Here is a 12936-nt window from a genome sequence, read left to right as displayed (position 1 = left end):
ATGTAGCTATTAAGGTTTTCAGGCAACTGCTTTTTGTAAGGACTTTATGTGAAATATCTGCCTTTTGGATGCAAGTGCACATAGCTGGTCGCCAGAACCCTCAGCACCTCGCTCTGACCTGGTGGACAGTTGTAAAGTGTTGGGTTTATTCAGTGTCTTTGTCAACATATAACGGACTCATACATAAGTGAGCAGATCCTCATCACTTTGTTGTGTTTCTTGAGGTGATTGAAGCTTGTGGTAGATGTGCTCAGTGTTTGTCCTCCATCAGCTTGGGCTGACTTCCCTCTGCCAATGGGTCCTTGCAGGGGAGCACCAGGAACTGCCCACAGAGGAGTCTTTGCCTCCAGCTGTAGCTGAACAAAACAGGATTTTTTCCCCTTTTCCTCTACTTCTAAGATGCAGACAAATGCTGTGAACAAACTTGGGTTAAGTGAATAAGATGTATAGGGAGATTCACCGTAGTGCGGAGATTTAGGACTTCTGCCATATGCAGGCACAATTAGAGGATGATTTTTTTGGTGGCCTTTAGTAGAATCTTTTAAGGATAAAAGTCAGCACTTCTCATTTTCCACGTGTTTTATAAGCAACAATTTTGCTAACACTGATTTGTCACGTTGTCATTATTTAATCTTCTGTTGAAGTCGTGTCTGGGAAGCACTTCAGTGTGCAACCAACTGCATACGTAAGGGAAGCTGCTTGTGGGTTTAGAGTTCATTGTAATCATCAGATTTTAGTTATGGAGTTACTGTAATTTTTGGTCACAATATGCAGTTAATTTCATAATCTGTCAGTAACTTTCAACAGTGGTGATCTGAGTAGGGAAATGAGGAACAGCAGCGGTTAGAACCGACTTTCCCACTCTGAGAACTCCACAAAGGGAACTCAGATCCTTAAAATGAGGAGACACGACAAACACGGTGAGTGGTTGTCACGTTTTGTTATTTGTTTTCCTGGCATGGTGTAAAACTCCTTTTGGAAGAGGTAGTGTATGAGGCTCACAGGACTCTCTGCAGGTACACATGTAGGGGTGTATTCTTCCCCTGATGTGCAGCTCCATTTAAATAAGAGGAGTGGTGCACACACACATACACCAGCATGAAGAACTCTTTAGAATAAAGTTATTTCTTATGGAAGCATTGAAAACTGCAGGGAGAGCCTTTTCCCTGCAGCCAGCTGCTGGTACCATCAGTGCAGGCTTTTAGAGCAGTGAAAGGAGCGCGTATAAGAAATAAGTTCCAAATGTCTTGTGGAAGTTGAATCTGAATTCCTCGGATGTTGGCAGCAGCTTATTCATTTCCACAGACAGAGCTGTAAAAATATATATATTCAGATATATATCTATAAAAGCAGAAAAAGGCCACAGGACCTCAGAGCAAATGGAGGTAAATTGGGAGCTGGAACCCCAAAGATGCGCAGTGGCTGAGTGCGCTTCGTCGCAGCTTCAGCGTCAGTGTGGCGTATAAAACATGATGGGGGCAATGGCTTGTTTAATGATAATGTAATTTAGGAGAAATGAAAAGAATTGCCCGCAAAATATTCCCGGCTTGTAGTCCAGCTCTGCACAAAGCAGGGTGCAGGAGGACTGCATCCAGCAGGGAAATGCTTTGGAGGAACGGGCAGGCGCTGCTGTCGGCGCTGGGTGTCAGATGTGCTGCGTTCAGAGGGACGTTCTGCCTCCTCCAGCCACTGTTCCGGGTCTGGGTAAATAAATGACAGGAAAATGACCCAAAGTTTATAAACCTGCCCCCGCTCCCATGCACACCTCCTGCCCCACTTCTCCCCCACCCCAAATCTGAGCAAACAGTGCCCCCGGTATTGTAAAGCTTTGAACGTTTTCACACTCCATTAATTTATTACTCCTCTTTCCTCATCTTTAAATTTATTTCCCCCCCCCCCCTCCTTTTTTTTTTTTCCCCTTAAAAAAAGACCCAACAACAACAAAAAACCCCGGCTCCCCGCTGCTGCAGCGATTTTCATCTTGTTGTTAATTTTCCCTGCTCCATATGGAGCTCCAGACATTTCACCTGGAGGCTGTACTAGATTTTGCTGTAGCGATCGCACTTCCGGAGGCCAAAACTGTCATTTAAGGTTCCCGGTGCATCTGTCTACGCCAGGCTTTTCGCTGGCACCGGAGAGCACGGATAACAAATTGGATGCACCTGAGATTGGGGTGCGGAGCGCGGAGCCGCGCGTCCAGCATCGCCCGAGCGCGGGGAGACGGAGAGGAGCAAATATTTCATCCCGCCTTGTCATTGATTAGAAAAGAGGCTTTAATTTCATTTCACCCCATGTTGTGATTAATTTGCATTCTTTGTCAGAAGTTAATGGAGTTTTTTATGGTTCACTCTGAAATCCTTGAAGACATCAGAGTTGATCTGATGTTTATACAACCGCCAGCGGAATTTTTTCGTGTGATTGATGGAGAGCTTGATGTTATTCCAAACGGCTTTTTAAGCTGTTTTTAAGAATTATTTGAATAAAATGCGAGCGAGATATTGTTATAACGATCAAGATTATCTGTTAAAAATCTGTTTCAAATAAAGCACGCGATAAGTAGGAAAAAAAAAAAAAAAAAAGCTCAGAAAGACACGAGGGATGATGGATGCGGGAGATGGCGTTCCTTAAAATCTATCATCCCGGCATCCAAATCACTTCCCTCAAAACGCTCCGAAAGTCACACGAGCCTTCCCTGAATTATTGTCTGAGATGCGGAGTTGTGCAGCGCGATGCGGAGCAGCGGTGCCTGAGGAAGGTGCTGAGCCGCGCTCGGGTTTTTCCCCTCTGTTTTCTGTCTCCCAGCTCTGCTGTGCCGCACGTCAGCACGGAGCCGTAGCCCCGATCACAGCCGGTGGGTGAGGACTGAGAGCCGCCCTTAATTCCCACTGCAAACAGACCTAAGTGGATAATAGGAGGTTTTATAGCCCGTGCCTTTATAAGAAAATAGGAGGCTGAAAGCGCTCAGTGCGTGCCATCTTTGTGCTCCTCCCGTTGGGGAGAGCTCTGTACTTTTCCAGTGCCCGGCACACGGACGGCTCTGGGCCACAGCACAGCCCCACTCCGGGCTTCCAGCAGCGAGAGATCTCCCATCCCTGTTAGCAGAGCTGTTTCATTGCTGGTGTTGTTTTTTAAGGGGGTTGGGGGGAAGGTGGTTCTTTTTCTTCTTTTTTTGTTGTGTTTTTTTTTTTTCAAGATCTTGCGTTCCGCCCTCGCTGTGATTTCTGCAATAGGATTTAATTGTAGGTCAAAAAAAAAGAACCCAGCCGAGCGCCTGCGAGCGCTCCCATTTCAAACAGATTCGTTTGTTTGCTGCATCTCAGCTCGCAAAATAATTGCGTGGCTTTAAGTGGAGCTGCAGCTTTCTGAGCCCTCCGTGAGCACGGCCTGAGATGCTTTTTGTTGTATGCAATCCATAGTATTGACCAAATTTGGCCTGGTTTCATTGAAATGTAAGCAGGTTGTCAAGGAAAAAAATACTTAGTTTAACTTGGCATGCAAAATAGCCGCTCTGCTGTTGTTTTTTCGATTGACAGAAACATCCTTTAAGCATTCATTTATTTTGTGGGGATGAATGGAGGGTTGGTTGCAGCACGTCTCCCAGTGAAAGAAATCTCCTCTTCCACATACATCATGATAGAGAGCCATTTAAATGGCATTAAACACTGCTCAAATGCTAGTGCCAAAACAGTGATTTTTCTCCCAGTTAAATTTGGGTTGTGTCTTTAAATATCACAGATTTGTGCAAATGTTTTTGCTTTTATGATACGTTCCAGAAATCACTGGAAATATTGCAGGTCCTCTGCTGTCATTTTGAGCTGCTGACAATTACAAGTTTCATCGGATACCTCATCTTTTAGATAATGTACTTTGCATACATTTTACCTTAGTCGGTTTTTGTCCCTTACCAGCAATAGACTGCTTCAATGTGATCCATTTGTGAAACTTGCTGCCCCATTTGAATGGGGCTTTGGATTTGCTTTGTGGAAAGCGCACAGATGTTGGCACTCGTTTTATTTCTGTCTCACATACCGAGATGCATTTATCTATTTTTTCTATTTTAATCTTCCTACCAGATTTTTTTAAACAGAAGAAAAGGAAATCCTTGCTTGAACAGCGTGCTCTGCGTGGAGATGCAGGGAACAAGTAAAAGCTAATTGGCATTTGTCTTTCTGAGGGGGCAGATGAGCTCGCAGAGGGGATCCCCACCGCTTTGTCTTTGGGTCAGGATGTAAGTTTGTGTTTTCCAGTTGGTTATGGCATCATCGCTCTTTTATTCTATGTTTTACTTAAGAAAGCTTAATGGAAGCAGCTCTTCTCTTGTCCCATGCGGTTCTTTCTCGCCTTCACAGCACAGCTGAGGCCTTTCTGACTGCACTGGAACGATGTTTGCTCTGAGAGCTTTGTACCAGGAATGAGAGCAGCATCCAGGAAGGAACAGTGCTCCTTCTTTGGGAGATTTTTCCAAGCATGCAACATCCCCAGCACAAGGTGGTGCTTCCATGGGGTGGGAGATGTGCTGTCCTCCCTCCCAGCTCCACAGCCTGCAGCGGGAGCCATGGAGTCACTTTTCTGTATGGCACAAGTTTCTTGAGCTTGTCCCTGTGTGGTGGGCTCTCCCTAGGAAGGGGTGAGCAGTGGGTTGGCTGGTTGTGTAGGTGGCTGCTTAGGAAGCGTCAGCATGTATTGGAGTGACTGAAAGCGTTCATCTCCTCCATGCTCTCAGCAGGCTCTCTTGGCTGGGAGGAGGAGGAGGTGTGTTTCTTCCCAGTTATCCAGGACCTGGGGATGAGCAGAGGTGGGGGTGCAGCATCTCCATTCGCAGCCACAGGAGCTCAGAGAAGAGCTGGCTGGGCTCAAGGATTGTAGAGGTCTCTTCCAACCTCAGTGATTCCATTGGTTGTGCTCTGTCATTTGGAGGTCCAAGCTTAGAGGTGCAAGCCACGTGTGTAACTCACGATGAATTGCAGTGCTGGCTGTGGTGAGCAATGGAGTGATGTAGGATAGGATGCCTGTCATTGTCCAAACCCTCATTGCTTCGGTTTGTATAGAAAAGCCCACCCACATACTTGCATTTTGGCCTCTGTGGGTTATTTCTTTTCAGGTATCCCTAGAATTGTGTCATTTCTGATCATGTATGATCATAGTTGGTTTTACAGCTTGTCAGCGGAAGCTCAGGACTTCTCTAGGTGAGCAAGTCTTAACCAGTGACTTCTTACCTGTTTCCTTCCAAGCAAGAAGGGACGTGCAGTAATGAGGAGGGACCATCCTGATGGATGTCCATCTGCTGGCCTTCAGCACTTCTCTTTGGCATCTCATTGCTAAATAAGACATCTTAAACGTTACAGTTGGGCTCGGTGATCCTGATGGGGCTCCTCCCCCATTCCTGCTGATCAGGAGCGATGTTAGCAGCATCCTGGTCCCACTCCAGCTGTGGCTGTCGTTGGCTTTTTATGCTCCCTCCATAATTCCAACAGTTTTTCATGCCCGGTTTGTTGAATTGTGTTACTAAACTCTGGTAAACAGATTTCTCTGAGAAGTGGCTGCAGTTCAGTGGTGGATGAAATAATCTCTTTATATAAATTTGCTTTCAGACCTCTGGGAAAACCAGCGTAATATAATTGTAAGAATATATTTAATATTAAGGTTGTTGTGAATCGCCTTTTATTATTATTATTATTATTATTATTATTATTATTTCAAAATTGTTTCTCTTCATTTTTTTCCGCCCTTTGTTTTGTGACAGCGATTGGAAATCGCCATTTGCGGAACCCTCATGTTGGGATGGGGTTGTTTGGAGATTTGGGGCTGCTCTGACTTGGTTTGGTGCCTCCACCTCCTCCAGAGGCTTAACCAGCTGCAATTTTGCAAAACCCTAGTAAAAGTACAAGCGCATTTTATGGAGGTGTTTTATAGCTGCAGATCCAGAGGAAGGGTAGAATCGGTGGTGGTGAAGACCAAAAGGAAGCGCAGTACTCTTGCAAAGTCCTCTTCCAGTCCTGCCAGTGCAGGGATGAAACAAGTGTGCATTGGTCATTTGTTAGTAGGGAATAAGAATGTGCTTTCTGCTGTTCGGCAAAATATAACCTTCCTTCCCAAAGGTTAAAAATAAGCTGCATGTACTTCTGGAATAGGCAGTTCTGTGAGTTAGGAAAATAAATGCTCTATGGTGCAGCCTCCTTTAAAAGCAGTACTGCATGAGTTGTTGGTTTATGTATTCTTCAATTAATTTTAATTCTTTTAAGTAAAAAAAGAAAAAAGAAAAAAATATCTCTGAGTTGAAAAGCAGTATATATATTAAAAGAAAATTTGCTAACTGCTATAGGAAGATCTAACCCTGGGTCACCTGCAAATCTCTCAAACAAGAGCTCCAGGGCAAGTCCTAATTCCAGAGAGGGAAAGCGAAAATTAAAGCTGTAGCTGGTGACTCCTCCGAGGTACCCGGGGTGCATTCATTTGAGTTCTGTTGATTGTGCTTCTGAATGTCATGGGAGAGAGATGGTAGAGGTCTTCTCAGCCACTTCCCGTCCAAAGCATCTCCATGGAGACAGAGATGGAACCTGATGGTTTGTCAAAAGTTGCTTCTCGTAACCGCAGGCATTCATTAAATAGTAGATGAAGCAGGAGGGAAACTTTTGCATTTTTAACCAACCTACAAAAAGGCCGTTTGGAGAACGCGTGTTGTTGAGTTCAGTGCTGCTGATATTTTGTGTCCTGAGAAACAGACCGTGAATGTGATGGATTCATTTATCGTTGGGTACTGAAAGAACCGCAGCAAATGAAATGCAAAATATCAAAGGGATTATTTACTTCTGCAAGTACAAACAGTTGTGGTCGCACCTGGGAGGCTCCAAACACCTTCTGACCAGCGGGAGGTCCCAGCCCTGGCCATGGGATTCCCAGCTGCACCCAGGCTGTGGCCGAGGGGACTCTTGGATGGTGAGAGGATGGGTGTGAGTTCTCCAGGTTGGAAATAACGCTTTCAGGAGCACCTCAACGTGATCCTCAATAGTTATGAAATGCAGCCAGTACCTACTGGGTCATCCTTTAGTTTTCCATTGTGTCCCTTTGAAATTCTTCATGGCAGGCACAGAGCCATCGCAGTTGCAATCTCCTGCCTGATCCGAGATTTTTTTTCCTAGTCTGATTTTTCTGCTACACAGACACCAATTGCTCAGCTCTGCTGCCTCCTACCCTTCTCATCCCCCATAGTGCACAAACCCAGGCTGCCGGGGAAGGGGAGAGCAGAGCTGGGCAAGTGGGGAGATAAAACATTTTATGTTGAGTACTTTTAACACTGTTCTTAATGTGCAATAAAACTGTATGCTGCGCTTTCTCATGAACTGTGCACAAGAGCAGAAGCGCCGGCTGTAAAGTTGTCGTCGGTTGGGTTTGTTTTATCGTTGCAGGGGCTGCCCAGTAATGTGGTCTCAGGAAAGGTAAACAATGTAGTTTTAGCAGTGAAAAATATGCCTAATATAAATACAGCGGAGTTCATTGCTGCTCAGAACTTGAAAAATACTGTTGCAGCATTGTGTTTTCCAGTGGAGTTAGCAGAGGAGCGCAGTGCAGCCGTATGAGCAGTATATATCTGAGACAGAGCAAATAGGTAATGCATCTGACGTGGGAGTCTCTGTGGCTTTCTCAGGGAGAAAAGCGCAGTAGCTCTATTTAATTGAGAAAATGAATCAATTACAATGACGTTGCATCATCAAATGCAAGGGAAATAGCAGATATGTCATTACATGGGGGTAACAGTGTTAAAAAGTAATTGAGTGTCTTAAGCATTTTGAATCAATTCCAGGTACTGGCACAGATACCTTAATGTAAAATTTATGAAGATGATCTCAAAATAATGTGTTGCCATCACAATTGTGTAATAAAAGCTGGTAACAACGCGTGTGTGATAAGCACACATCATCTCCCTCCCTTGAGAGCCGGATCCGCTGCTCCCATGGGTGCTCAGCATGGGAAGGGCTCTGCAATACTGGGGTATGTGTGGCCATTACGTTCATTATTCCTATTAGAAATAAGATTTTAAACCTTATACAGAAATTGGCTTTGATTGTGTCTGTGTTGAGGCTCCTGTTTATGGTCTCACCCCCGGTCCTCTCCATGACAAGATCCATTTTTCCCGTATAGAAACGAGTGATGCTCTGTTTTGATGTAAAGCTGCGTCACCTGTTCGTAAGGAGCTGAGAATCGCCCCTGTTGAATAAGCGGAGCCTATTTTGTCATTTAGCATCTGAAAGTGAAGCATGAAGACTTTTATTTCCACAACACCTCTTGCTTATTAGCAATAATGCAAAACAGCCACTTTATTCTGTTGGGTTATGATGGATTGACATACACCATTAGAGAATATAGCCAGTTATATTCATCTATTTATTTTTCTTTTCTGTCCCAGAAAAAAAAAAAAAAAAAAGTAATAGAATTATATGCAGAAAGTTTATGTGCGTGTTTGTTTCCTTACTCCATATGGAGTAAGCACAAAGTGTTTCCTTGGTGCTAATTTCCAGCCTCTCCTCTATGGCATTCTCCTGCCCGTAGAGCCCTGCTGGAGGGCTGGGTGCAGGGGTGAAGGTGTGCAGAGCCAGTCATTTCTGCCACACTCATCACTGTAGTGTGATACAGCGGAGAGTGTGAGATGGAAGGGGTGAGCCAAGCAAAAACTCTGATACGTTTTCACTAAAGACTGCATTCTGTTTGCATTGTCGTTGTGTTGGGATGCAACTCGGTGTGTGCATAGGAAGAGTATGTGATTAATTATCTACGCCCATTAGAAATGATAGACGTGTGCCTGTTATCAGAAAGCCAGCGTGTGTGAATGGTTCATGTGAAGTACCTGCCCTGTGCATTGCGTTCAGTTGTAGTTCTGCCTTTGTTCCTTTTTGTAATCAGAAGGTGCTTTGATAGGATGGGCCGGATCCATTCATCGTGCTCTGTAGGTGACGGAGTGCTCCGTTCCTACCAGCTGTTAATTAATTTCCCAGCCGGACCGATGGTACGAAATGTGGGAAGGCTCAGAGACAACGGGCAGCAACTCTTTCCTTTGCCATTCAGAGCAGCACCAAGTTGCTCAGACTTTCCACCCTTTGGCTGGCGACGCTCTGCTTACGATCAGAGGCAAACCGGGCTGGGATGTGCAGGAAACTTGGGGTGGAAGTGGAGTGCGAGGGGCTTTCCTGAGTAACGGCAGAGACTTCAACCACATAATTAAAGTTTTCTTCACAAAAAAGGGATTGCGAGCCGGGCCTGGCACTAATCCAGAATTCTAATTTCTGACTATGATTTAATTTCAATTTTAAATAAATCGGTTTTTAATTTAAAAAGAGTGAGCTTCATAACATTAGCGATGATTGCAACATTAAGCCCAGTGTTCACAATCTAGCAATATAAAACATTATTTATATCTGAATCGTAAACAGCCTTTTGAAATGGATTATGGTTTTTCTTCCTATTCTAATACAACCTGGAGGGTACTAAAAAGTGTTGTGTGAAATTAACATTCTGCTGACTTTCGCCTATAAATGAGAAGCGAGCTATTAACATTTGTGTATTTTCATTATGTAAATTGTGTTAACACATGCCCACAAATTGCCACCAGCGATGCAATAATTTTCTCTCAGTGATCATAATGTGTCCAAGTGAGTCATTTTGATTATGACATGCTAATTACATATTGCCTTTTTTCAGATTCAGAAAAACCAGGGATCTTTAATGGTAAGCTTTATGAGTTCAGAAAAAAATTCACTTTTCTTTTTCCTGATGGCTGCTTCCTCTGCATGCTTGAATGCCTTGTTTTAAACTTAGCAAATTGCATTTTGAAGAAAATGCAAACCTTTAACTGCCTGTATTAGATTAGGTACCATTAGAAATAATAGAACATCCTGAGCATCAATGTTTTTATAAGAGTTTGCTGCTGTTGATTAATCTTGCTATATTTTATTGCATTAATGATTTTTTCTTTCCACTCCACTGTAAAGATATTGCATATAGGCTAATACTTTTTCCCTCTCTCCTTTCCATTGCAGCCTCTCCAGTTATTGCAGTGCATTGTTGATGAGGTGAGTCGTCGTCTTATGTGCTTTCACTCCTAAAGTCATTCCTAATGGAGTGGAAAGCTTATATTTTGTTTCCTAATGAAGCACAATGCCCAACATCCTCAGAGCACGAGCTGCCTGGTACAGCTTGGAGCTGTCGAACGTGAACTGGCTTGGTCCCACTGTATGCTGTTCTGCTGCTCTAAACGTCGAGTCTTTTTAAAACTGGATGGTCTCGGAGGTTAATCTCTGGGGCTCTTCAGACCCCAAGCCCCAGCCTCGCTGTGTTGGCCTGTCTTGTGCGTGTGCCAGATGAGTGGGGACAGAGGTGCTGGAGTGGCAGGGTGCTTTGTTTGCAGCATATGGAATGCGGAGGGTGTTGGAAAAAAAAGACTGGAGCGTGAGCAGGAAGGTACCTAAATATTGTCACATCTTTTTTTGTACTTCATCAGAAAGGTAACGTAAGGTAAGGTGTAGAAGACCCAGGTGTGAACAGGAGACTCCGTACCTGAACTGAGCTGTAAGGAGGGTCCACAGCTTTTGGTAGCAAAAACATCCAGGTACTTCCTCAGGGCTGACTGCTGTGAGTTTGCTTTGGTTTTTTAAGCCTTAATAAAGGGGTGATGAGAATTAGGAAGGTTGAGCAAGGCAAAGAAGCTGTAACTTTCTGGAGACTCGCCTCAGCCTCTGGCAGAACATCCATGCTGCCTCATCGGGTCGTGGTTGCTGGGTGGTGGCATCCCATTAGGTGTTCACTATGTCCCTTTCAGTGTTCGTTCAGCTGGACACAGGATCATGAATTAAAATGAACGTGTGTCCTTCTTGTGAAGTAGGGGAAGGGAGTTCTCCTGGTCCTGGTGTGCCTCCAGCAGTGCCAACCCTGCTGCCTGGCTGCCGAGGCGCTCTGGTTCCTTAAGTGGTTCTTAGGCAATTTGCTTCTTCCATCTCTTTCACCCACTGTTACACCTGTTAAGTATGTCCTTGGGCACGAGTGAGAACTCCAAGCCACCAGTGCTGTATCTACCTGTAACAAAAAGGCCATCTCTGTCCTAAAGAGGTAAAGCTGATGTTGCTTGTATTTTCACATGTGTTTTGCTACTGGTGGACTAATTGCTAGACAAATTACTCTTAATTAAGAGTGCCCAAATCAGTGCCACTCGGCCCTGTCTGGCACGCAGAGACCTCACTTTGTCTTTTTGCCCATTGTGGGGAATAACAGCAGGACCTGCCTGTTTGCCTCATGTGTGCTCCTCCTCTGCACAAGGACCTTTTTGAGAGACAGAGGCTCAGTACTCCCTGGAGCCCTACAGCTGTTGTTGCTACCATGAGTATTAAAGATTAGAAGTGCTCAGTGTTGTAAGACTGATTGCTTGGGGCCAAATGTTCCCCTTGGCTGCAAGGAGGTCCTAAAACTCACAAGAGGCAGAGCAGAGCCTGTCCCCAGAGGAACCCAAGCCTTGGTGCAGAATTCCCAGCCTCACTTAATGACGACAGCAGTGAGCAGAGAGGGGCTGCAACCACAGCAGTGTGGTTCTGCATGATATGGGGAGGACCTGGAAGTTCTTATCCTGTTGTTCCTGGACCAAATTTCTCGTTGCACAGCTGCTTCGTCCCTTCATCTAGCTTGGAGCTGAGCCATGTGTGTCCAGGAAGGAACCAGACCCCGGTGCCCCAGGTTGGCTCCAGGCTTATCTGGAGAGCTGGGAGGTAGCTGCAGTAACTGGGACAGGTGTGGAAGTCTTGCAGCAGACAGGATGGTTATCAAAGGCAGAGAATTGACTCAGGGTACCTGCTGGAAATGCTGTTTTGGATTACATGAGACACAGCAAGTCACTTTGGTAGTTTAAGGAGTCTGTTTGTTCTTTTCCAGGGACTTAAATTTACTTTGCATAAATTCTGCAGAAAGAGCAAGGGATTTGGGAAGTGTTGTAAGCTGTGCCTGGCATGTTTTTTGTTGAGTTATGTTAGTGGGCTCTTAATGGCATTGGTTGTGGGATGATTGCGCTAATGCCAAGATGAGCGAGAAGCATTGTGTGAATAGGTTGCACGTCTGCCAGGACCTTTATTTTTTAACATGTGGTAACGTACACTGAAATCTGATCCAGCTACAAATAAGACACGCTCATTTAAGCAACAGTCCCCATCATTGCAGCCTCTTCTGCAATGGTGAGGCTCCTGCTTCTGGCCCAGGGATGAGGATAGGCTCACACTGAGGCCGTTTGTCCTGCAGTACAGCCAGCAATAAAGGCAGTCTGCTGCTGTTTGTGGTCTGAGGATCCCTTAATATTGCAGCTCTCAGTTTAGCTGAGATGGTTTTAGCTTTTTTTTTCAATGTATTTTTGAAAACCGTATTGAAAAAGATAGAAAAGGAACCGGATTTTTGTCCATCAGTTTTGATTAAAACCCCGGAATTAAGTGGACATCCAAATCAATTGAATTAGAAGCTTCAGGAGTGAAGACTTTGAAGAGCAAGCCCTGTTTTTGCAAACAGGAGGCAGCACTGACAAATCTGCATATTTTGGTGAGTCAGGCAGACTTTTAAAGGAAAAATTAATTAGTTGTGCTCGTGAATCCTTACTGTGACAGCTTCATGAGTGAGTGGTGAGGAGCTTTCCGTGAGTTCCTTGAACGGTTCTGTTAAGTGCCCCCACAGAGCTACTCGGTCTCACAAGGCTGCAGTTTAATCCAGCTCAAGGACTTCACAAACTTTGCAAATCAAAGCCCTTATTTTTTTTTTTTTTCCTGTTTAAATCCATCCTCTGGAAGCATTTAACAGATCAGTTAATGCAAGCGTGGTGTTAATGCTGAGCTACGAAGCGTGTCAATGTTAATAAATTTTCAATGGAAGAAATAACTAGGACTGAATACACATATCCTATGTCATTTTTCCTATTTT

General features: G+C 44.6%; 1 protein-coding gene across 1 annotated transcript in view; it reads left to right on the top strand.

The window, feature by feature from the left end:
• Positions 1-12936, top strand: part of MAP2K5 (mitogen-activated protein kinase kinase 5) — a 108687-nt gene that overhangs the window by 69800 nt on the left and 25951 nt on the right. Inside the window, exons 18-19 of the mRNA XM_072345419.1 lie at positions 9694-9720; positions 10032-10064. Of these exons, the coding sequence (XP_072201520.1) occupies positions 9694-9720; positions 10032-10064 (60 nt within the window). The remainder of the gene's footprint in view (positions 1-9693; positions 9721-10031; positions 10065-12936) is intronic.

Source organism: Excalfactoria chinensis, chromosome 10 (genome assembly GCF_039878825.1).
Source record: "Excalfactoria chinensis isolate bCotChi1 chromosome 10, bCotChi1.hap2, whole genome shotgun sequence".
In the NCBI taxonomy this organism is placed as follows: Eukaryota; Metazoa; Chordata; class Aves; order Galliformes; family Phasianidae; genus Excalfactoria; species Excalfactoria chinensis.
This window is presented reverse-complemented; position numbering and strand designations above follow the sequence as displayed.